This window comes from Chiloscyllium plagiosum, unplaced genomic scaffold, assembly GCF_037043375.1.
Source record: "Chiloscyllium plagiosum isolate Xiang-an unplaced genomic scaffold, Cpla_swu_hap1 HiC_scaffold_30, whole genome shotgun sequence".
NCBI lineage: Eukaryota > Metazoa > Chordata > Chondrichthyes > Orectolobiformes > Hemiscylliidae > Chiloscyllium > Chiloscyllium plagiosum.
In genome coordinates, this window is record NW_028270168.1 from 5172533 (window position 1) to 5197382 (window position 24850).

A 24850-nucleotide genomic window follows, 5' to 3' on the forward strand; every position below is an offset into this window, starting at 1 on the left:
AATTATGGAACATAGAACATTACAGCACAGTACAGGCCCTTCAGTCCTCGATGTTTTGCTGACCTGTGAAACCAATCCAAAGCCCATCTAAACTACACTATTCCATTTTCATCCATATGTTTATCCAATGACCATTTAAATGCCCTTAACATTGGTGAGTCTACTCCTGTTGGAGGTAGTGTGTTCCACGCCCCTACTACTCTCTGAGTAAAGAACCTACCTCTGACATCTGTCCTATATCTATCACCCCCTCAATTTAAAGCTATGTCCCTTTGTGGTAGCCATCACCATCCAAGGAAAAAGGCTCTCACTGTCCACCCTATCTAAGCCTCTGATTACCTTATACGTCTTGATTAAGTCACCTCTCAACCTTCTTCTCTCCAACAAAAACAGCCTCAAGTCCCTCAGCCTTTAGTCATAAGACCTTTCCTCCATACTAGGCAACATCCTAGTAAATCTCCCCTGAGCCCTTTCCAAAGCTTCCACATCCTTCCTATAATGCAGGAACCAGAACAGTACGCAATACTCCAGAGTGCAGCCACACCAGAATTGTGTACAGCTGCAGCATGACCTCAAGGTTCCGAAACTCAATCCCTCTACTAATAAAAGTTAGCACACCGTATGCCTTCTTAACAACCCTATCAACCTGGGTGGCAACTTTCAGGGATCCATGGACATGGACACAGAGATCTCTCTGCTCATCCACACTACCAAGGATCTTGCCATTAGCCCAGTACTCTGCATTCCTGTTACTCCTTCCAAAGTGAATCACCTCACACTTTTCCACATTAAACTCCATTTGCCACCTCTCAGCCCAGCTCCGCAGCTTATCTATGTCCCTCTGTAACCTATAACATCTTCAGCACTATCCACGACTCCACCGACCTTAGCATCATCCGCAAATTTACTAACCCATCCTTCTACACTCTCATCCAGGTCGTTTATAAAAATGACAAACAGCAGTGGCCCCAAAACAGATCACGGTGGTACACCACTGGTAACTGAGCTCCAGGATGAACATTTCCCATCAAACACTACCCTCTGTTTTCTTTCAAAGGGCCAATTTCTGATCCAAACCACTAAATGCCTCCGTATTTTGTGCAACAGCCTTATCAAATGCTTTACTAAAATCCATATACACCACATCAACCACTTTACCCTCATCCATCTGTTTGTCACTTTCTCAAAGAACTCATTAAGGTTTGTGAAGCACAACCTACCCTTCACAAAACCATATTGACTATCCCTAATCATCTTATTCCTCTCTAGATGATTACAAATCCTAGCTCTTATAACATTTTCCAACACTTTACCCACAACCAAAGGGAGGCTCACTGGCTATAGTTACCAGGGTTGTCTCTACTCCCCTTCTTGAACAAAGGAACAACATTTGCTTTCTTCCAGTCTTCACGCACTATTCCTGTAGACAATTCTGACATAAAGATCAAAGCCAAAGGCTGGGTAATCTCCTTCCTGGCTTCCCAGAGAATCCTTGGATAAATCCCATCTGTCCCAGGGAACTTATCTATTTTTACACTTTCCAGAATTGTTAACACCTCCTCCTTTCTATCGGGGATCTGAGGTGGAGGGTGCTGCACGCAGCAGTCCCCTGCAACCGCAGGTTGCGGTGGTTCACGGACTCCCAGCCCAACTGCTTGTTCTGTGGCACTGTGGAGTCCGTGGACCACGTGTATATTGGGTGTGTGCGTTTGCACTCCCTTTTTGATTTTCTGAAAAACCTTCTCCTCTGTTTTTGGCTGCACTTCAGTCCCACGCTCCTGATCTTTGGGCACCCGGTACGGAGGAGGGAGGGCAGGTCTGAAGACCTCCTCGTGGGTCTGCTCCTGGGCCTGGCCAAACTGGCCATTAACAGGTCCAGGCAGCGGGCCGTGGAGGGGGTCGTTAGGGCCGACTGCCTGCCCCTCTTCCGCAGTTACGTTAGAGCCCCGGTGTCCTTGGAGAAGGAGCACGCGGTGTCGACCAACACCCTGGAGTTGTTCAGGGAGAGGTGGGCGCCGCAGGGAGTGGAGTGCATCATTTCTCCCTCCAACTCTATTTTGATTTAGTCCCTACCCTCGCCCTCACTGTTTTGATCACACAGCACTGCCCTTTGATGTGAAGGGCAGTGTTTGTCACTGGCCACCCGGTTGTTTTCCTGTCTTCCTGGTGGTGGAATTTGAATAAAGATTCGTGCACTTTGTGTCTTTCACTGTGTCTCACACCTGCACACACACACCATGGGTGCTGTGGAAAAAAATAAGCACTACCGCACTTAGGTGGTAGTGTGGGGGTTAAAGAAAAAAAAAAGAAAAAAAAACAGGTGTGCTTGCCCTTTGATGAAAAAAAATAAAATGGACTGCTTTCACTGTGTCTCACACCAGCGCACACACACCATGGGTGCTGGGGATAAAATAAGCACTACCGCACTTAGGTGGTAGTGTGGGGGCTAAATTTAAAAAAAAAAGAAGAAACAGAAAAAAAAAGAAAAAAAAAACACAAGTCCCTGTATAGACTGCTGCTGCACACCGTCCACCTCTTCTCCCTCATCCACCATCCGGACACGCCTTGGTGTGCCCATTTGCCACAGGGCGGTGGGGATCCCCAGTGCAGGGCTCTCTACGCGGGAGTCCTCCCCCTTTCTCTCGGGGATCTGGGGTGGAGGGTGCTGCACACAGCGGTCCCCTGCAACTGCAGATTGTGGTGGTTCACGGACTCCCAGCACAACTGCTTGTTCTGTGGCGCTGCGGAGTCTGTGGACCACGTGTATATTGGGTGTGGGCGTTTGCACTCCCCGTGGGTCTGCTCCTGGGCCTGGCCAAACTGGCCATCAACATGTCCAGGCAGCGGGCCGTGGAGGGGGTCGTTAGGGCCGACTGCCTGCCCCTCTTCCGCGGTTACGTTAGAGCCCGGGTGTCCTTGGAGAAGGAGCACGCGGTGTCCACCAACACCCTGGAGTTGTTCAGGGAGAGGTGGGCGCCGCAGGGAGTGGAGTGCATTATTTCCCCCTCCAAATCTATTTTGATTTAGTCCCTCCCCTCCCCTTCACTGTTTTGATCACACATCTTTTGATGTGAAGGGCACTGCTTGTCACTGGCCACTCGGGTGTTTTCCTTTCTTCCTGGTGGTGGAAATTGAATAAAAGATTCGTACATCTTGTGTCACTCACTGTGTCTCACACCTGTGCACACACACCATGGGTGCTGGGGAAAAAATAAGCACTACCGCAGTTAGGCGGTAGTGTGGGGGTTTAATTAAAAAAAAGAAAAAAACACAAGTGTCAGAGGTTCTGTTCACTCTGAAAGCTGGCGCTGAGGGAGCTGGATCAGTGTCAAGGACTCTCCACATGTAAATAATGGGAGATTTGGTGATGGGATACTGGCCTCTGGGGAGTTATTTCAGAACCCTTTAAAAGAATTTGCCTGTGTGTCTTAGCCATCCAGAAAACAATATACAATACTAAAACAGATCTTCCACCAGTCATTTAGCTCCATGGTGTTTTTGGAATGAATAAGTTTCTTAAGTTATTAAACTAGGTGTAAGTTTTTGACACAGTTGTTTGCACTCATGTCTCTGTGTCAAAACATATCATGTTCAAATCCCACTCTCAGACTTGACTACAGAATCACAGCTGCATTGGCAATGATTCCGGCTTTTGGATGAGAAGTTAACCAAGTGTCCTCTGTCATCTAAAGTGGCTGTAAACTACCCTACGACAATATTTCAAAGAGTAGGAGAGTTCTCATCAGCATGCGGACCAATATCTATGGCCTTATCAACATCACAAACTGATTAGCTGATCAGCATCACATTTCTGTTGTTGGGATGTTGCATTGTGCAAATGACCAGCCACAAGTTCTATATTCCAAAAGTGTTTACAGGGTGTTTTGAGAAGATTTGTAGCTCAGATTGAGGTTCTAGATGTAGGTTTGCTCGTTGAGCTGGAAGTTTCATTTCCAGACATTTTGTCACCCTACATTTCCTGACATCACCAACCCAAAGAAACCCAAACATATAAATAGACAGCTGGAATCAGCAGCAGTGCTTCACCTGGAGGCTCACTGAAGATATTACCTAGTAGGGTGACGAAATGTCTGGAAATTAACCTTCCAGCTCAGTGAGCAAACCTACATCCAAAAGTGATTACACTTCAGCACTTCACTGGCTGTGAAGCATGTTCTAAGGGCAGGAATGGGGCTATAGAAATGCAGGAATTACTGAAAGCAACTTGTTCACTGCATATTTTAACAGTGATTACACATTTGTGTAAAAGCAGTCAATAGACAATAGGCCATTCTGCCCTTCGAGCCTGCACCATCATTCAATGTGATCATGGCTGATCTCCTTAATCAGTATCCTGTTCCTGCCTTATCTCCATAACCCTTGATTCCACTATCCTTGAGAGCTCTATCCAACTCTTTCTTAAATGAATCCAGAGACTGGGCCTCCACTGCCCTCTGGGGCAGAGCATTCCACACAGCCACTACTCTCTCATTGGCTATGAAGTATTTTGGATAACCTACATCATGAAGATTTACCTCAATAAGTATGAGATGTTTGTTAGCCCTCTGTTAGACAGAGTGCAGATGCAATTTACAAAAATGGTTCCGGGGATGAGGATCTTCAGTTATGGTGAGGAGTTGGGGGGGTGGGGGTGGGGGCAGAAAAATTGGGGACTGCTATGCTTGTACAGACTGTTGAAAGGGGACTGTCTTGAGATTTTCAAAATCACGAGCAGGCTGAACAGAGTAGGAAGGGAGAAGCTGCTTTCAAGACAAAAGATCAAGGAGGCACAGATTTAAAGTGAGGTGCAAATAAAGATAATGTGAGAAAAAAAACTTTTTTCACATAGCAGGAAGTTAGGCCTAGAAATATGGTGAAGACAGGTTCAATTGAGGCATTCAAGAGGAGCACTGAATAGATATTTGGATAGATTTGGTCTGCAAAGGTATGGCATGGAATTAAAGATCCTAATTTGAAGACATGGTGCAGAATCAATGGGCCGAATGGCCTCCCTCTGTGAATTAATGCAGGCATTTCCTTTTCTTCAATGCTGAGCAGAGAATGCTATTCCCAATGGATGTAAACCCAAGATGCTTTCATCCTGGCATTGCCAAGCCTTTAACCGAAATATTAAAAATGGCCTTTTGGGCTTAACTGATCAGAATAGACAAATTATTTAACACCAGGCATAGTTCCAGGATTCACTTCCAGAATTTTCACAAATGAAAAGAAGTAAAGAATTTCTCAAAGATTTCTAGCTTTCTGGAGAAGATCGAATTGATGCTAATCACTCTCATGTCCCAAAGGCAATGATCAGAGAGATGGCGAATGAATATACTGTAGAAAAATAAGTGAAATTCCATAGAAGAACTGAGGATATCGATTAGGTGGCAAAGTGCTTGAGGTAACAGCAGAGAGGAGATCTGGCAGTAATGATGACTAGGTTGTTAAAACTGTGTGTTCAATGCTCAAAGGTGGTGCAAAAAGCAAATAAACTATTTGAATGTGCAAGTTAAAATGTCAGAGGGAAACAGGAAATAAAGCAGTTTCAAATGATAGGATTATGCAATAGTTTATTAGACAGGATGGTAAAATTCAGCAGTAAATTATGGCAAAGTATATTTTTTAAGGAATGGACAATATCCCATTTGAAAGAGCTTAAACTATGAGTTCCACAATTACTGATGACATGGTTTTGAGGGAGGGGATGAAGTTAGAGAATGGAGTCAATGGGGAGCATAGGGATCTGGATGTGGTTTGGAAGGATAGACTAGGTGGACAAATGTCACCATTCCTTTTATGGGTTCATGTTGACTGATGGGTTGAGATGTGCTATGGGGCCACTTTAACTAACTCCTCAGAAAGACAACAGTACTCCTGTGTTTCTATGTGTATGAGTACACATAGCTTCCAGCAGGTATAAGTGAGCCACTTTGCAAACCAAACTGATAATCTTAAATTGCTCATGAGTGTAATTTCTGGCACACTTGAGATTGGTCAGTAAATTGGGCTGATAAGAATGGACTCGCCTTTTATAAATTTAAATTGAAGTTTGGGGTTAACTGTTCCTGGGTGCAATCTCTATGACAATGCCTTAACGAATCAGAATCCACAACCAGCCAAACAGTTCCCTGTCCCTCATGCAATATAAATTGTTGTTCCCTTTGAAATTTGGCATTCTTGCATCTGTCCTGATGAGTGTAAGATGAAAGGCTTTCATAGCATGCTTCTTTTGTTCAAATGATTAGCTTTTAATTTCACACAGCAGATGCCTTTTGTCTATTCTAGTCTCATTAATCCTTATAAAAGTTCATTAGTTGTAAAAATGAATACCTTTCTGAGGAATTAGTTAAAGTGGCTAAATGCACCAAATCCATGATTCAAACTCCAATGAGTTTGCAATTTGTTCCCCAGTGTTTGGATCTAAAACTTTGCTGCAAGCAACTGCAATTTCGATAAATTTTTCATGGGCTGACACCACATCACGGTATAATTGCTGCAACTATATTTATTAGTTGAAGAAAATGTTTGTTGTATCGCACAACAAAAACCTAATTAGTGCCCACAGTCCCTTTAGGTACACTGGAACTAAAGCACAAGATGCACCATTAAATCCATCTTTTTCTCACTTACCTAATTCATTTTAATTGTTAATTAAACAATTTCCCATGGCATTACTCACAGGCAGTCTGGGAGCTAGAATAGATGATCAGTGTGTCCCCTCCCAGCCAGGAAGTGGACATTCAGCAGGAAGGGAGTGCGGAGGCAGAGAGTGTTAAGCAATGCACTTTGGAGGAGGGGGGCTATGACAGCAATATTGTGTGGTAGGGTGGAGGAGAGGGGACAATGAGCAATAGATTGTTAAAATTAAAATCACTGGGTCTTTAGATTACTTTCAAGACTGCCTCGGTTGTGATTAAATGAGATGCCAGCTGTTTCGAGAGATTTTTTTTTTCCCCCAAGAGCTGAATTCCAATTGGAAAGCTGTATGTGGGAGAATTTTTTCTCCATCCAATTCTGGAATATGTCTTTAAAGCCTAAACAAAATAATATGCAGTAAAACAGTATTCACAGCTGGAGGCAGAATCCCTGGTTGTATGCCCCAGTGTACCTCTCTACCATTGTATTAGGGAGCATTAATTAGAACAATTAGAACAATTTGGGACTGATAATCTATTAGAGTGAGACACAAATTGACACTTGTGCAGTTTCAGAATCCATTATTGTGTTCCAATTTAGAGAAATCCAAAAACACAATGGAACAGGAAAATTAAGCATAACTCTGGCCTTGCACTGCAAGGAGATGGGCAGGGAAAAAAATGGAGAATTAATTTTGACATATTATGGCCGATCTGTATGTATATTTGAAGAGATGCGGGAGAATCATGTATTTGTTTCTTATTATTTCTCCTTAAGGCTGAGCGGAGCCATTTTGTTCAAGTGCAATTGTGGAAGGACAACAAATGTGAGAATTGGCAGGGACTCCCTCATCATATGAAAAGTACAAAAAATAGAGTCAGAGAGATATACCACACAGAAACAGACCCTTCAGTCCAACTTGTCCATGCCAAACTGATATCCTAATTTAATCTAGTCCCATTTGCCAGCACTTGGCCCTCAAAACCATTTATATTCGTATATCTATCCAGATGTCTTTTAAATGTTGTAATTATACCAACTTCCACCACTTGCTCTGGTAGTTCATTCCAGACACACACCATCCCTGAAAAAGTTGCCCCTTAGATCCCTTTTAAATCTTTCCCCTTTCACCTTAAACCTATGCCCTCGAGTTTAGGATTCTCTCATCCCAGGGAAAAGACCTTGTCTATTTACTCTATCCATGCCCCTATGATTTTTTAAACCTCTATAAGGTCACCCCTCAGCCTCTGATGCTCCAGAGAAAACAGCCCCAGCCTATTCAACACCACCTTATAGCTCAAACCTTCCAACCCTGGTAACATCCTTGTAAATCTTTTCTGACCCTTTTCAAGTTTAACAACATCTTTCCTATAGCAGGGAGACCAGAACTGAACACAGTATTCCAAAAGTGGTCTAACCAATGTCCTGCACAGTTGCAGCATGACCTCCCAATTCCAATACTCAATGCACTGACCAATAAAGACAAATATACCAAATGCATTCTTCACCATCCTATCTACCTGTGATTTCACTTTCAAGGAATAATGAATCTGCACTCCAAGATCTCATTGTTCAGCAACACTCCCCAGGACCTTACCATTAAGTAGGAGAAAGCGAGGACTGCAGATGCTGGATATCAGAGACGAAAGTGTGGTGCTGGCAAAGCACAGTAGGTCAGGCAGCATCCGAGGAGCAGGAGAATCAACATTTCAGGCATAACAACTCCTGATACAGGGCTTATGCCTGATACGTCGATTCTCCTGCTCCTCAGATGCTGCCTGACCTGCTATGCTTTTCCAGCACCACGCTCTCGATCCTTCCCATTAAATGTATAAGTGCTGCCCTAATTTGCCTTTCCAAAATGTAGCACCTCACATTTATCTAGATTCTACTTCATCGGCCAATTAATTTTTAAATTTGATATTCAGCTCAATCAAGAATCAAGATAGCAACAGTTTGAAAACATAAAATGTTGTGATGAGTTTATTCTGATAGCTGCAACTATCATAACAAGTTTTTAGATATAAATGGGTGATTAAGATTATATTAAAATTTATTCTGAGTGACATCCATCTTCCCGCCTGGTAGCTTTCTTGATCTACATTTCAGTGATGTCCAGGTTTACATAGAAAGATTCGACTGAATACATTTACTTTTCCTGGAAAATAGATTTTGGGAGAACATGTATGAGGCTTTTAAGAAAGAATGCATTGCATTTATGTCGGACAGTTAGGTTCTTTTCCCAAGGTTTCACACAGGAGATGTAAATTGCACACACCAACTTGTGCAAACAGTTAAAGTTTATTAAAGCCTGTACAAGCTAGGTGACCCCCTTTGACCCTCTTCACAGACATGCGAACTCAAGTCAAAGTGAGGCCCCAAACAAAGGAAACCCATCCTCTTCATACAGGTCAGTTGGTAATGCTCACAGGTACTCTGGTTACTCACTGCAGCCCCCTCCCCCTCCCCCCAAGAATCACGTTACCTCAGATACAAAGGCAGGATGAGGTCATCCTCAGAGATAATGTCAATGTAAACGCCCTAATGCTGCAGAATCGTTTTGCAGACGATTTCCTGACTCCGTGATCCCCCAAGACAACATAGGTGTGAGCTGTCCTAGCTTCGGGGCAGCCCTGCAAATAAGTTCCGGCTCTGCTAATTCCCTAGAAATTCTAGGTATGATAGGCTTCAGCATCAGGGAACCTGATTGGCTGGAGAATGGTATTTCTGAATGGAAAGGGCTGAATGAGAATTTAATTTGAAATAGTAAGAGAGTAGTAGTAAATGACTGTATAAATGGAGTGGGAGTCATCTGCCTTCCTGCCTAAATGTCATCCCTACCCAATTCCAGAATACTCAGCTTCTGGAGGAAGACAGTGCAGTTTAACCCTGTGATATTACATTCATGTCCAGGGAGATAGTCCAATTTAATCTTTTAACATGACAGGAGCTTTTAATGATCAGTGCATCAGTCCTGAGGGCACAGCCTCAGAGTGAAGGGATGACTCTTTGGACTGAGATGAGGAGGAATTTCTTCAGCCAGAGAATCTGTGGAACTCATTGCTCTGAAGGCTGTGGAGGCCAAGTCATTGAGTGTATTTAAGATAGAGATAGATAGATTCTTGATGACCAAGGGGTTCAGGGGTTACAGGGAGATGGCAGAAGGATGGCATTGAGAAACATGTCAGTCATAATCATTTCTGCTGTTTCTTATGGTATTATGGATGTCCCAAAAGCTTTTACGCCGTTGAAGCAATTTTGAAGTGTAGTCACTCTTGTAGTGTAGAAACAAGGACAGAACGCCCCTGGTGCTCACCTTCCACCCTACAAACCTCCGCATAAACCAAATCATCCACCGACATTTCCGCCACCTCCAAAAAAGACCCCATCACCAGGGATATATTTCCCTCCCCACCCCTTTCCGCCTTCCGCAAAGACCGTTCCCTCCGTGACTACCTGGTCAGGTCCACGCCCCCCTACGACCCACCCTCCCATCCTGGCACTTTGCCCTGCCACCGCAGGAACTGTAAAACCTGTGCCCACACCTCCTCCCTCACCTCTATCCAAGGCCCTAAAGGAGCCTTCCACATCCATTAAAGTTTTACCTGCACATCCACTAATATCATTTATTGTATCCGTTGCTCCCGATGCGGTCTCCTCTACATTGGGGAGACTGGGCGCCTCCTAGCAGAGCGCTTTAGGGAACATCTCCGAGACACCCGCACCAATCAACCAAACCGCCCCGTGGCCCAACATTTCAACTCCCCTCCCACTCTGCCGAGGACATGGAGGTCCTGGGCCTCCTTCACCGCCGCTCCCTCACCGCCAGACGTCTGGAGGAAGAACGCCTCATCTCCCGCCTCGGAACACTTCAACCCCAGGGCATCAATGTGGACTTCAACAGCTTCCTCATTTCCCCTTCCCCCACTTCATCCTAGTTTCAAACTTCCAGTCCCCTTGACTTGTCCGGACTTGTCTGACCTGCCTAGCTCCTTTTCCACCTATCCACTCCACCCTCTCCTCCCTGACCTATCACCTTCATCTCCTCCCCCACTCACCCATTGTACTCTATGCTACTCTCTCCCCACCCCCACCCTCCTCTAGCTTATCTCTCCACGCTTCAGGCTCTCTGCCTTTATTCCTGATGAAGGGCTTTTGCCCGAAACGTCAATTTTGCTGAAGCTCCTCGATGCTGCCTGAATTGCTGTGCTCTTCCAGCACCATTGATCCAGAATCTGGTTTCCAGCATCTGCAGTCATTGTTTTTACCTCATTGATTTTAACCCTACTGTGAATCCTCTTGCAAGGATGCCTGCCTTGAAGAAGCTTTCCTCCTCTCTCTACAAGAATCTCAGGGAGTCCCTCTCCCACTGCAACTCCCAGGTCATTTCCTCTGCCCTGAAGCTCTTCAACCATGTCCTGAAACAAACTCGCTATCACAGCCACATCTGCTTCCTCAGTGCCTGCCTCCGTAACCAACTCATCCCACACGGACTCTGGACCACCTTTAAACCGGCAGCGTTCGGACCCGAACAGGACAAACAGTACAGACGACAGATTCAAAAACTCCAGCAACAGTTCTCCTTCAAGATCCTCCGCTCCACGCTTGCAGCAATGCGCCGGTACCTAACCTCTCTACAGTCTGCCCTGCCTCAGCTGAGGGCCACACTCTCTCAGAATTGCAAAGGACCCACTCTGTACTACATCCTCAGGAGAATTCATACTCTCAACAAACAGTATTTCAATTCCATCTCAAACATCAAAAACTGTAAGTACAACAAATATTTATCCACCCACCTCCATAACCAGCGATCCTCAAACATTCCAGAAGATTCCCCTGGCCTCGGAATCACCATTAGCCACGTGGCTGATGCAGCTGCCACCCCTACGCTGATTGATGATGTCACTTCCGCCCCCACCATGGCCACTCCCACAGCCACTTCCGCCCCTCACATCATCGCTGATGCCACATGCTCAGTGACTTCCGCCACCCCTACTGCCGTGTCTGCCACCACTTCCGCCCCCACCAGTGCCACTCACCTGCATTCTGCTGACACGCCCCCCACAGACCCCACTGTCACTATCCCCACCCCCCAGAACCCCGAGGGGAACACTACCCCTGCTCATGACTCTACCCCCATTCCCCCCACCATCACACCCACTCCAGGTACTGGCTCCGACCCCACTCCCAACTCTACACCCACATCCCAGCTCCCAGCCCTGCCGAGTTTTCACCATCCCTCCAGACCTCCCCCTCACTGAGGACGAACGATCAGTCCTCAGCAAAGGACTCACCTTCGTCCCCCTCCGTCCACGCATCAATGAATTTAATACACGCCATGACATTGAACACTTCTTCCGTCGCCTTCGCCTCCGAGCTTACTTTCACAATCAGGACCCCCGCCCACCTTCCGAGGACCCCTTCGCCCACCTCCAACACACTGCATCCACCTGGACACCCCGCGCTGGCCTATTACCTGCCCTCGACCTCTTCATTTCCAACTGCCGCCGGGACATTAACCGCCTCAACCTGTCTACCCCCCTCCCCCACTCCAACCTCTCACCCTCACAACACACAGCCCTCCAATCCCTCTGCTCTAATCCCAACCTCACCATCAAGCCAGCGGATAAAGGGGGCGCAGTGATAGTCTGGCGCACTGACCTCTACACCGCTGAAGCCAAACGCCAACTCAAGGACACCTCTGCCTACTGCCCACTCGACCATGACCCCACCCCCCCATCACCAAACCATCATCTCCCAGACCATACATAACCTCATCACCTCAGGAGATCTCCCACCCACAGCTTCCAACCTCATAGTCCGGGAACCCCGCACTGCCCGGTTCTACCTCCTTACCAAGATCCACAAGCCTGACCACTCTGGCCGACCCATTGTCTCAGCATGCTCCTGCCCCACTGAACTCATCTCTACCTACCTCGACATTGTCCTATCCCCCCCCAGTCCAGGAGCTCCCCACATACGTTCGAGACACCACCCACGCCCTCCACCTCCTCCAAGACTTCCGTTTCCCCGGCCCCCAACGCCTCATCTTCACCATGGATATCCAATCCCTCTACACCTCCATCCGCCATGACCAGGGCCTCCAAGCCCTCCGTTTTTTCCTCTCCAGACGTTCCCAACAGTACCCCTCCACCGACACTCTCATTCGTTTGGCCGAACTGGTCCTCACCCTTAACAATTTCTCCTTTGAATCCTCCCACTTCCTCCAGACCAAAGGGGTAGCCATGGGCACCCGTATGGGCCCCAGCTATGCCTGTCTCTTTTTGGCTACGTAGAACAGTTGATCTTCCGTAATTACACCGGCACCACTCCCCACCTCTTCCTCCGCTACATTAATGACTGCATTGGCGCCACCTCGTGCTCCCGCGAGGAGGTTGAGCAATTCATCAACTTCACCAACACATTCCATCCTGACCTTAAATTTACCTGGACCATCTCTGACACCTCCCTCCCCTTCCTGGACCTCTCCATCTCCATTAGTGACGACCGACTTGACACTGACATTTTTTACAAACCCACCGACTTCCACAGCTACCTGGATTACACCTCTTCCCACCCTATCTCTTGCAAAAATGCCATCCCGTATTCCCAATTCCTCCGCCTCCACCGTATCTGCTCCCAGGAGGACCAGTTCCACCACAGAACACACTAGATGGCCTCCTTCTTTAGAGACCACAATTTCCCTTCCCACGTGGTTAAAGATGCCCTCCAACGCATCTTGTCCACATCCCGCACCTCCGCCCTCAGACCCCACCCCTCCAACCGTAACAAGGACAGAACGCCCCTGGTGCTCACCTTCCACCCTACAAACCTCCGCATAAACCAAATCATCCGCCGACATTTCCGCCACCTCCAAAAAGACCCCACCACCAGGGATATATTTCCCTCCCCACCCCTTTCCGCCTTCCGCAAAGACCGTTCCCTCCGTGACTACCTGGTCAGGTCCACGCCCCCCTACGACCCACCCTCCCATCCTGGCACTTTCCCCTGCCACCGCAGGAACTGTAAAACCTGTGCCCACACCTCCTCCTTCACCTCTATCCAAGGCCCTAAAGGAGCCTTCCACATCCAAAGTTTTACCTGCACATCCACTAATATCATTTATTGTATCCGTAGCTCCCGATGCGGTCTCCTCTACATTGGGGAGACTGGGCGCCTCCTAGCAGAGCGCATTAGGGAACATCTCCGAGACACCCGCACCAATCAACCAAACCGCCCCGTGGCCCAACATTTCAACTCCCCTTCTCACTCTGCCGAGGACATGGAGGTCCTGGGCCTCCTTCACCGCCGCTCCCTCACCGCCAGACGCCTGGAGGAAGAACGCCTCATCTTCCGCCTCGGAACACTTCAACCCCAGGGCATCAATGTGGACTTCAACAGCTTCCTCATTTCCCCTTCCCCCACTTCATCCTAGTTTCAAACTTCCAGTCCCCTTGACTTGTCCAGACTTGTCCGACCTGCCTAGCTCCTTTTCCACCTATCCACTCCACCCTCTCCTGCCTGACCTATCACCTTCATCCCCTCCCCCACTCATCTGTTGTACTCTATGCTACTCTTTCCCCACCCCCACCCTCCTCTAGCTTATCTCTCCACGCTTCAGGCTCTCTGCCTTTATTCCTGATGAAGGGCTTTTGCCCGAAACATCGATTTTGCTGAAGCTCCTCGATGCTGCCTGAATTGCTGTGCTCTTCCAGCACCATTGATCCAGAATCTGGTTTCCAGCATCTGCAGTCATTGTTTTTACCTAATGTAGAAACATGGCAGCCCATTGTGCACAGGAAGCTCTCACAAACAACAATATGATAATGGCTAGACAGTCTACATTTCTGACACTGATTAAGGGATAAATATTTGACCAAGAAATGGGCATAACTCCACTGTGGTCCGTCGAGACAGTGCTATGAAGTCTTATACATTCTCCAAAGGGAAAAGTTAAAAGTGTTAGTTTAATATCTCACCCAACAGTCAGCACCTCTGACAGTGCAACACTCCCTCAGCACTGCAGTGGATTATTATATTAGATTATCACCATTTGGAAGAACAAACAAACAAAATTCCTAAGTCTTGAGCAAGGTGAGCAATTTAGAAATCCTTTTCCTCCTTCCATGAGATCATGAAAATGTGAAATTCTATGTAATTGGGCAGCAAGGTGACTCAGTGTTTAGCACTGCTGCCTCACAGCACCAGGGGCCTGGGTTTGGTTCCTGCCTCGGGTGACTGACTGTGTGGAGTTTGTATATTCTCCCCATGTCTCCGTGGGTTTCCTCCGGGTGCTCCGGTTTACTCCCGCAACCTAAAGATGTACAGGTTATGTGAAATGGCCATGCTAATTTACCCATAGCATTAGGTGCGTTAGTCAGGGGGAAATATAGGGTAGTGCAATGCGTCTGGGTGGGTTACTGTTCAGAGGGTCAGTGTGGATTTGTTGGGCTGAAGGGCCTGTTTCCACACTGGAGGGAATCTAATCTTGGAAGAGAATAGTTGCCTTCAAAGCAGAGCTGGTTTGAGATGTTTACATTGAATGAACAAACTTAGGCATAACATCCCTTGGTTTCTTTTCACAGGAAGGCAGGAGAAGGAAATGTGTTTTGCTAAATTAATGCATTGTTAATTATGTCAATCAGAAAACATTATTCTTGTTTTTTGAGCTTTAAGCATTGATATACCAGCCTCAAATTTAAGGTATTATACAAAAGATTTAATTCACAGGGAGCTTATATATAGAATACAGATTGAACCCTTACTTTTCTACACTTGCAAAATGCAGCTGAAGTTTCTAAAATAAATAATGAGTTCAGGTTTTTGGTTGTAAATAGTTTAAATGTGCCTTCCCTATAAGAGTACAGCCTTGAGTGCACAAACAGTGCCTGGAGCCAACGCAACATCCTCCATTCCTCTTGTGAGGCTTACAATCTTTTACCATTAATCACTCAGTTCTCATCATCACAGGAAGTTACAATGGACTCTGGAGGCCAGTAGGAAGACAGAGCAATTCATTCTATTGCATAATTCTTCAATATTTGGCTCTGGAAAATCATTACAACTTTCTGTCTTCCTATTATAAATTAATGAGTACAGCAAGTCACTTTTAAAAGATCTCCACATTCCTATATGATGACTTTACAAATGTTTGACTCCTGAATAAGATGCATTCTTTGGAATATTCATACAAGAAGTTATTAAGTTGGAATATCTTTGTCAAAATTAAAGCCTGTCTTACACTTTTAAAACTGCTGCTCAAGTTTTCTTTGAAAAAAGTGTGGAAAACAAGACCTAGCTAGTTTTTGTCTTCAATAATGAAGAATAAGAATTGTCAAACAATGGATTTCAGGGGTCCTTAAAACAGTCCACAATCAGCAGAGTATTATATCCCAAAGCTGTCACTTACCTGAGCACATAAGCATCTTGCCAGTCTGTTCTTGTCATACTGACAATCAAACAATGCACATTTTTCAGCAGCTTGTTCCATTCAAATCTATTTTACACAAAAGATGGCAGCAGTTACTGACAAGAAAGCTTTCCTATCATCTTCATTGTGACTACCTGTCCAGTCACAGTAACTGTTTTTTGAGAACAGGAAGACCTTACTGTTAGATTAATACTGTCAGGCTCTGTTATCTGTAACAGCATGTTATAAGAGTGTTATATGTAATCACCCACGAAAACGACATGCTGAAATTTGGTGGATCAAAAATAAATTCTGAGGAAAGAGGTAATTATGATTTCTGATTCATTGCAATGTTACCTTTTGCAATCAGTTTTCAACCTGGTACACTGTATAACAAGTGAACAAGTTATGATTTTAGCTACACTAATCAGGTGATGTTACGTGTGCTAACATCAAATGGCATATAACATCGTCTAGCAGCAATGATTAATGATAAATATTCACATTTTTTTCAAATAATTGCAGTTAAAAGGTTCCTCAGGTTAAGGTATCAATTTTCTGCAAACCAAAGGTAATAGGAATTGAGCAAACATAAAGGATGGCATTGATGCAAGGGTAGCCTTGACACAGGTCTGCCAAACACTTGGCCAGTGTGAATGATCTGTCCAAGATAACAGTGGGTTATCTTCTCATTTTCCCATTTATGGTGAATATTTCTTAAAATAGCAATTCATGAATTTCACTCTGATCAGGAGTCAAGGAGGACATTTCTTTTTAAGATGAATTCCACATACACTAAAATTGTCATCTGCCCAGTTTTCCTGAGTGTGTAATAATTTGTGGTTCAAGAAAAGAGTAGACAATTAAAAAATGTGGTTTGTGATTCATTCCCGCACAGCACCCAAGGTTTTTCATTCTATCTTTTCTTCACTGGCCGTCCTGAGCATCCTGTCAGTGGCTATTCTTCATCTGTAAGCTCATCCCAAATGGGTATTGAGTATTCTCTAACTGGGAGGAGAGAGGGACATGAGCAACAGGTATGCGGTGTTCCGGTCCGGTGTCCACATACCAACCCTTCCCAGCTCCAGTCATCAGATTGTGAGCAGGAGCAGAACCTTGGTAACCCTTGCTACTTCCTGAATTGGAGATTGATGAGAACAAAGCAATGGTTACTATCCAGATGTTTTTAAACAATAGATATTCACATCCTAAAATGAATCATGCTTTTACAGGAAAAAAAGTGAAATCTGAAGAATCTCAAAACAAAATATTAGAGTTTGAAAAAGTTCTCTTGCAGTAATACAGTCCAATAATTATCTTTACTGTAACACAGCAACATGGGAATAGGAGGAGACCATTCAGCCCCTCCAGCCTGTTCCACCATTCAATGAGATCACGGCTGATCTGCGACTTAATTCCATCTACCTGCCTTTGGCCCGTATCCCTTAATACCTTTGCTGAACCAAAACTTATTTATTTTAGATTTAAAATTAACAACTGATCCGTATCAACTGCTGTTTGTGGAAGAGAGTTCCAAAACTCTCCCACCTTTTGTGTGTAGAAATGCTTCCTAACATCTCTCCTGAACAGTCTGCCTTTAAAACATGAGAGGCCGGCCTAATGTTTCTGGAAACGTTGACTGGGATAATGCGCTTTGTTCCTAATTATAACTGTGCACAGTGATCGTAAAAGCACTGTCAGGAAATGGTCCACCGACAATGTGTGTTGTATTTTTAATGAGCCTGCTCGGGGACTCAATATTAATATTAATAGTCAGTATGTTTGTAACAAGAGCTTACTACATTACTCAATAACTGCACTACTGCAACCCTGTTCTACCAACAACACCTACTTTAACCAAATTTGGACATAAGAATATTTAATTTAATAAGTAGATAGTAATAAGTTCAATTCTGAAGCAGTCAAAAAGGCTTTTGTTATCCTTTACAATATTTTGAAACTCTGATATTGTTTCACATTTTTAAAAAAATATTTACTACATCAGCGATTGCACTTCCCCCAAATACTTCATGTGTCTTGAAAATGAACAGCAACAAGCAAACTTACCACAGGCAGCTACACAAAAACACCACTCCCCCCCCCCCCCCAAAACGCCAGTGGTTGGACTACCGTCTGCAGGAAAATAACTCCAGCCATTTCCCCCACTCCGTTTACTGAGCCAGGATTGAAAGTTCCTGTGGCTGAAAGTCTCCAGATTGCAAAGGGCTGTGAGGTTATTTTAAAAAAAAACACAAGCAGCTGAACACCGACCCAAACCATGTGAAGAATAAACGCATTTCCTGAAACTGACATTTTAAACAATGTTACAGATGAATTGTTTGGGACAAAATTCTCCCAAGGGATTGAGCACACTCCTGCCAGCCCCTATCAGCACACTGAGAGAACCTACAGCAAACAGAGGCCTCGAAATGACCAGAATTTGATGTCGGAGCGAATCACTGCAGATGCTGGAATCTGTACTGAATAAACAACAAAAAAAATGGTGCAGAGCTCCAGCATCTATCTTTTTTCAGGCCAGAATTTGATGTTTTTGTTCTTTTGGGGGGGCATGTTGAAGTCAAGATTATCTCAATATATTATTAAATAAGGCACCAAAAAGTTTGATATCAAACTAATTGGAGGTTTTTCTTTGTTGTAAATCGGCCTGGTTTTAGGAAATGAGCCACTTCCTTCTCCCACCTTTAATTTTCAGCAACAAAAGTTCACACTCTTTAAAGGTGAGTTACAGCTGACCGAAATTGAGTTTGAGGGCTTAGTTGATTCTGTACAAATACAATTCATCAGGAATATTGGGCAGTTTGTTGTGGAGTTTTAAAAATTGTTTCCGTGTTAAAATTGCGCTACCTGATGGTTTCCCTGGAGGTGAGCATTGGGTGGGATTCATTATACTACAGACTGAAAACAGAGTCACCTCCTGTAACCTGCTCCTTTTACACTCCCTCCCCCGAATGGGTTGGCGTGCAGCTATCATCAGGCACCAAGTCTGTTTTAATATTTCACAGCAGCTATGCTGTGTACTTTAGCCAAGTGCTGTGTGTGCATTTCTGTATAAGTAGATAGCCCCAAATGGATTTCTGCTGCCCTTTCCCTTCACTGCTTGGATCTGGGGATGTAAAGGAGATCTCCTGAGCCTTTCATTTCATCCGCCCGAGTAAACCACACCTCCAACAGCTTCTCGGTGCCTGCAAAACAAAAAATGAACACTTTGTTCCATGGCGAATTAATTCACTTCCTGCAGGTAGTTTGGCGGATTGTGTGTGTGGCGCTGCTAAAGTAAGAAGTCGCTCGCTGATATCGCCATCCATCTGAGTTCAGCAGCAGTGAACTAACAGCGTGATCTTTAGTCGTGTTGATTTAAACTGGATATTGGGCTCAGTCTTTGAGGTGTACCCTGGGAGTTGTGGTCTGCCATCCTTTCATGTTGAGCTGTCAAACTGTGGAACTTGAGTTCTCACTTTCTCCAACTTGAGTTTGACCCCTTAACGACACTTTGCATGTAAACGACCCTGTGCACTAATGTGAGTTTATCTAAGAAATACTGAAAGTATTAAAAAGTCCATTTTCTTTCTTTTTTATAAAGCAAAGAACTGTGGATGCTGGAGATCTGAAACTAAATCAGAAATTGCTGGAGAAACTCTTCAGTTCTGATGAAGAGTCAAAACGTGAACTCTGCTTTCTTTCCACAGATGCTGCCAGACCTGACGAGTTTCTCCAATTTCTGTTTGTTCTTTTTTTCTTTACCTTACACCCTCTGTCATTTTCCTTTGCTCACCAGAATGACTGACATGAGTGTAACCCCCTTCCCTACTGAAGCATTCCTCCACCCATGTTAGTTAGCCAATCCTCCATCTATGTCAGTATACTACCTGCAAAACCACGAGCTCTTAACTTATTCAGTAGCCTAACACGTGGTATGCTCTCAAAAACCTTTTGAAAATCCAAGTATATTACATCCACTGCTTCCCCTTTACCTATCCTGCTTGTCCCCTCCTCAAAGTATATTTTGCAGGTATGATTTCCCCTACATGAACTTATGCTGACACTGGCACGGTGATTAGCACCACTGTCTCACAGCGCCAGGGACCTGGGTTCGATTCCTGTCTCTCGGTGGCCATCTGTGTGGAGATTGCACATTTTCCCTGTGTCTGCGTGGGTTTCCTCCAGTTTCCTCCCACAATTCAAAGATGTGCAGGTTGGGTAAATTGGCCATGCTAAATTGCTCACAGTGTTAGTTGCATTAGTCAGGGGTAAATATCGGGGAATGGGTCTGGGGGGGATTACTCTTCGGAGGGTCGGTGTGGACTTGTTGGGCTGAAGAGCCTGTTTCCATACTGTAGGGAATCTAATCTAATCATTTCACACGTTTTGAAATGCTCTGATTTACATTCTTTATGATGGACTCAAACAATTTCCCAATATCAGACACTGAGCTAATTGCCCTAAAGTTAATTGTTCTTTGCCTCCTTTCTTTTTAAGTAAATAAATTGGCAGTTTTCCAGTCCTCTGGGACTTTCCAGAATCTATCTACCTAATAACGTAAGAACTTAAGAAATAGCAGGAGTAGACCATCTGGCTCTTCGAGCCTGCACTGCCATTCAATATGATCATGGCTGGTCTTTTCGTGGCCTCAGCTCCACTTACCCGCCCCCACTCACCATACCCTTAATTCCTTAACTGTTCTAAGCTTACTTACTACTAGTGCATCCACTATCTCTGTAGCTCCTTACTTTAATATACTAGGATGCATCCGATTAGGCCTAAAGATCTTATTGGTCTTTAGCCTCGTTATTCCCTGACAGATATTCTCTAGTGATAGAGAATTTGTTTTAGAACATAGAACAGTTCAGCACAGTACAAGCCCTTCAGGCCTTGATGTTGTGCTGGCCTTTTATCCTACTCGAAGATCAGACTAACCTATATATCCTTTCTTGTCCTAACTTCCATGTGCCTCTCCTCCTTTTACCCCTGCTTAGTTAATAGCATTGAAATGCTATCAGTCTCACTGTAAAGGCTAATGCAATGTATTTATCCAACTCCTCTGTCATTTCAAAGTTTGTGAGAAGATTTGTAGCTCGGATGCTCGTTGCTGTGGTTCTGTTCTGACAACCGGAAGCGGCAGGGACAGGCCACTATAAATGCAGGAGGAAACACCACAGAAGCGCTTCACAGGAGGCTCCCAAGCACTGAGGATGTCACCTAGACAGGGGACGAAATGTTTGCAACAAAAACTTCCAGCTCGGCGAACAGATCCTCTGTCATTTCCTTGTTCCCCATGATTATTATCCCAGCCTCACTTTTTAAGAGGCCTATGTGTGATTGGCCTCTCTCTTCCTTTTTATATATTCAAAGAAGCTTCTACTGTCCATTTTGATTTTACTATCAAAGTACTTTGGCAATCTTTTGTTGGTTTTTAAAACTTTCTCAATGCGCTTTCAATTTAATACAATCTTTAAATACAATCTCCCTCCTGGAATCCCCTTTCCTTACTGGGATATATCTTTGCTGTGAGCTCTGAACTACTTTTAAAAGATCTGCTAATGTTCCTCAGCTAGGTGGGATGCTCTTCGGAGGGTCAGTGTGGACTCAATGGGTCGAATGGCCTGCTTCTGCACTGTAGGGGTTCTAAGTAAGTGAAATTTTGAGTTGGTAGATTGGTCAAAGTTATTTACTCCAGGTATGTCAGTACAAGAATTAATTTGGAGTGGAATAGTTGTAATAAATTATAAAATAAACCATTTTTACAATCTGATTTTTTTTCCAACATGAGAATCAATATCTGAGGCACTGTATTGTCAGGCAATTTCCAGTTTAATCAGATCATGTGTTGCTAACATTTAGATTAGATTGGATTCCCTAAGTGTGGAAACAGGCCGTTCGGCTCAACAAGTCCACACCGACCCTCCTAAGAGCAATCTACCCAGGCCCATTCCCCTGCTCCCTACTAATGAACTTATCACTATGGGCAATTTAGCATGGCCCAATTCACCTGACCTGCACATCTTTGCACATTTAGCTCCACCTCACAGAGGCAAGCTAAGCTCGATGTTTCTGAGAAGTCTGAGTAGAATGTGTAACTTGTGTTCAGGAGTGCTGAGTAAAGAGAAGGAAAGGATGTCCTTTATATGGCAGGGTAGCTTCAGAGTCTTGGCGTTTTTCACCAATATAATGGACTCTTAGCAGAAGCAGTTATGCAGAGTTTAGAGTCGACAGCTCTTCCCATAATCCAGCCCAAACTTTCGGTCTGCTATGTGGATGATACTTTGTCATCATGAAATGTAACAGATTAGAAGAAACCCATAAACATATAAACAACAGCCTTACTGGTATAATGTTCACCAAAGAGGAAGAGAACAACAGCAGACTCCCCTTCCTAGGAATCACGGTAGAACACAAAGCCAATGGAGAGCTGCAGACCAGTAACTACAGGAAAGCCACACACACTGACCAGGTATTCAACTATAGGAGCAATCACCCTAACACCCACAAACAGAGCTGCATCAGGACGTTATTTAAATGACCACAATACACTGCAGGACCCAGGAACTGAGAGAAGCTGAGGAAAAACACCTGTACACATATTCAGGAACAATTGGTACCCGATAAGCGCAGTCCACCAATTCCGACACAACAGACCTAAACAAGAAGACACAACACACCCAGAGACTCTAGCCACCCTGCCATACATTAAAGACATCTAGGAGATACCAACCAGACTACTCCAGCCCCTTGGCATCATGTTAGCTCACAAACTAAAAACTAGGACAGACAGAGTCGTCATCTCTGGGTTGTTGCCGGTGCTTGTGACAGTGAGGCAAGGAATAGGGAGAGAGTGCAGTTGAACACGTGGCTGCAAGGATGGTGTAGGAGGGAGGGCTTCAGGTATTTGGACAATTGGACTGCATTCTGGGGAAGGTGGGACCTGTACAAGCAGGACGGGTTGCACCTGAACCAGAAGGGCACCAATATCCTGGGGGGTAGGTTTGCTAGCACTCTTCGGGGGGGTTTAAACTAATTTGGCAGGGGGATGGGATCCGGACTTGTAGTCCAGCAAGTAGGCTAGCTGTTTGTCAGGATGTCCAAGAATGTAGGGAGGCTGTGAAGAAGGTAGCACTGACAGGGAATACTTGCGGACACAGAGATGGGTTCAAGTGCGTATACTTCAACGCAAGGAGTATCAGAAATAAGGTGGGTGAACTTAAGGCGTGGAGCGGTACCTGGGACTACGATGTTGTGGCCATCACGGAAACGTGGATAGAAGAGGGACAGGAATGGTTGTTGGAGGTTCCTGGTTACAGATGTTTCAGTAAGATTAGGGAGGGTGGTAAAAAAGGAGGAGGGGTGGCGTTGCTAATTAGAAATGGTATAACGGCTTCAGAAAGGCAGTTCGAGGGGTATCTGCCTTTGGAGGTAGTATGGGCTGAAGTCAGAAATAGGAAAGGTGCAGTCACCTTGTTGGGTGTTTACTACAGACCCCCCAATAGCAGCAGAGATGTGGAGAAACAGATTGGGAAACAGATTTTGGAAAGGTGCAGAATCCACAGGGTAGTAGTCATGGGCGATTTCAACTTCCCAAATATTGATTGGAAGCTCTTTAGATCAAGTAGATTGGATGGGGCGGTGTTTGCGCAGTGTGTCCAGAAAGCTTTTCTAACTCAGTATGTAGATTGTCCGACCAGAGGGGAGGCCATATTGGATTTGGTACTCGGTAATGAACCAGGACAAGTGATGGGCTTGTTAGTGGGTGAACATTTTGGTGATGGTGACCACAATTCTGTGACTTTCACCTTGGTTATGGAGAGAGATAGGTGCGTGCAACAGGGTAGGTTTTACAATTGGGGGAAGGGTAATTACGATGCTGTAAGACAGGATCTGAGGAGCATAAGTTGGGAGCATAGGCTGTAAGGGAAGGATGTCGTGGAAATGTGGAACTTTTTCAAGGAACAGATACGACGTGTCCTTGATATGTATGTACCTGTCAGGCAGGAAAGAAATGGTCGTGTGAGGGAACCTTGGTTGACGAGGGAGGTTGAATGTCTTGTAAAGAGGAAGAAGGAGGCTTACATAAGGTTGAGGAAACAGGGTTCAGACAGAGCAGTGGAGGGATATAGGATAGCCAGAATGGACCTGAAGAAAGGGATTAGGAGAGCTAAGAGAGGGCATGAAAAATCTTTGGCAGATAGGATCAAGGATAACCCAAAGGCATTTTATGCCTATGTGAGAAACATGAGAATGACGAGAACGAGGACAGTAGTGGGAGACTGTGTATTGAGTCGGAAGAGATAGGAGAGGTCTTGAATAAGTACTTTTCTTCAGTAGTTACGAACGAGAGGGACCGTATTGTTGAAGAGGAGAGTGTGAAACGAACTGGTAAGCTAGAGGAGATACTTGTTAGGAAGGAAGATGTGTTGGACATTTTGAACAACTTGAGGATAGACAAGTCCCCCGGGCCTGATGGGATATATCCTAGGATTATGTGGGAAGCAAGAGAGGAAATTGCAGTACTGTTGGCAATGATCTTTTCGTCTTCACTGTCAACGGGGGTGGTACCAGGGGACTGGAGAGTGGCGAATGTTGTGCCCCTGTTCAAAAAAGGGAATAGGGATAACCCCGGGAATTACAGGCCAGTTAGTCTTACTTCGGTGGGAGGCAAAGTAATGGAAAGGGTACTGAGGGATAGGATTTATGAGTATCTGGAAAGACACTGCTTGATTAGGGACAGCCAGCACGGATTTGTGAAAGGTAGGTATTGCCTTACAAGTCTGATTGAATTCTTTGAGGAGG

At 45.0% G+C, this 24850-nt stretch overlaps 1 protein-coding gene across 2 annotated transcripts in view; it reads right to left on the reverse strand.

The window, feature by feature from the left end:
- Positions 1-16478, reverse strand: part of LOC122563477 (S-adenosylmethionine decarboxylase proenzyme) — an 81915-nt gene extending 65437 nt beyond the window's left edge. For both annotated transcript variants that reach the window (XM_043717242.2, XM_087976998.1), the window contains exon 1: positions 16049-16478. In XM_043717242.2, the coding sequence (XP_043573177.1) occupies positions 16049-16064 (16 nt within the window). In that variant the 5' untranslated portion in view covers positions 16065-16478. The remainder of the gene's footprint in view (positions 1-16048) is intronic.
- Positions 16479-24850: the final 8372 nt, after the last annotated feature.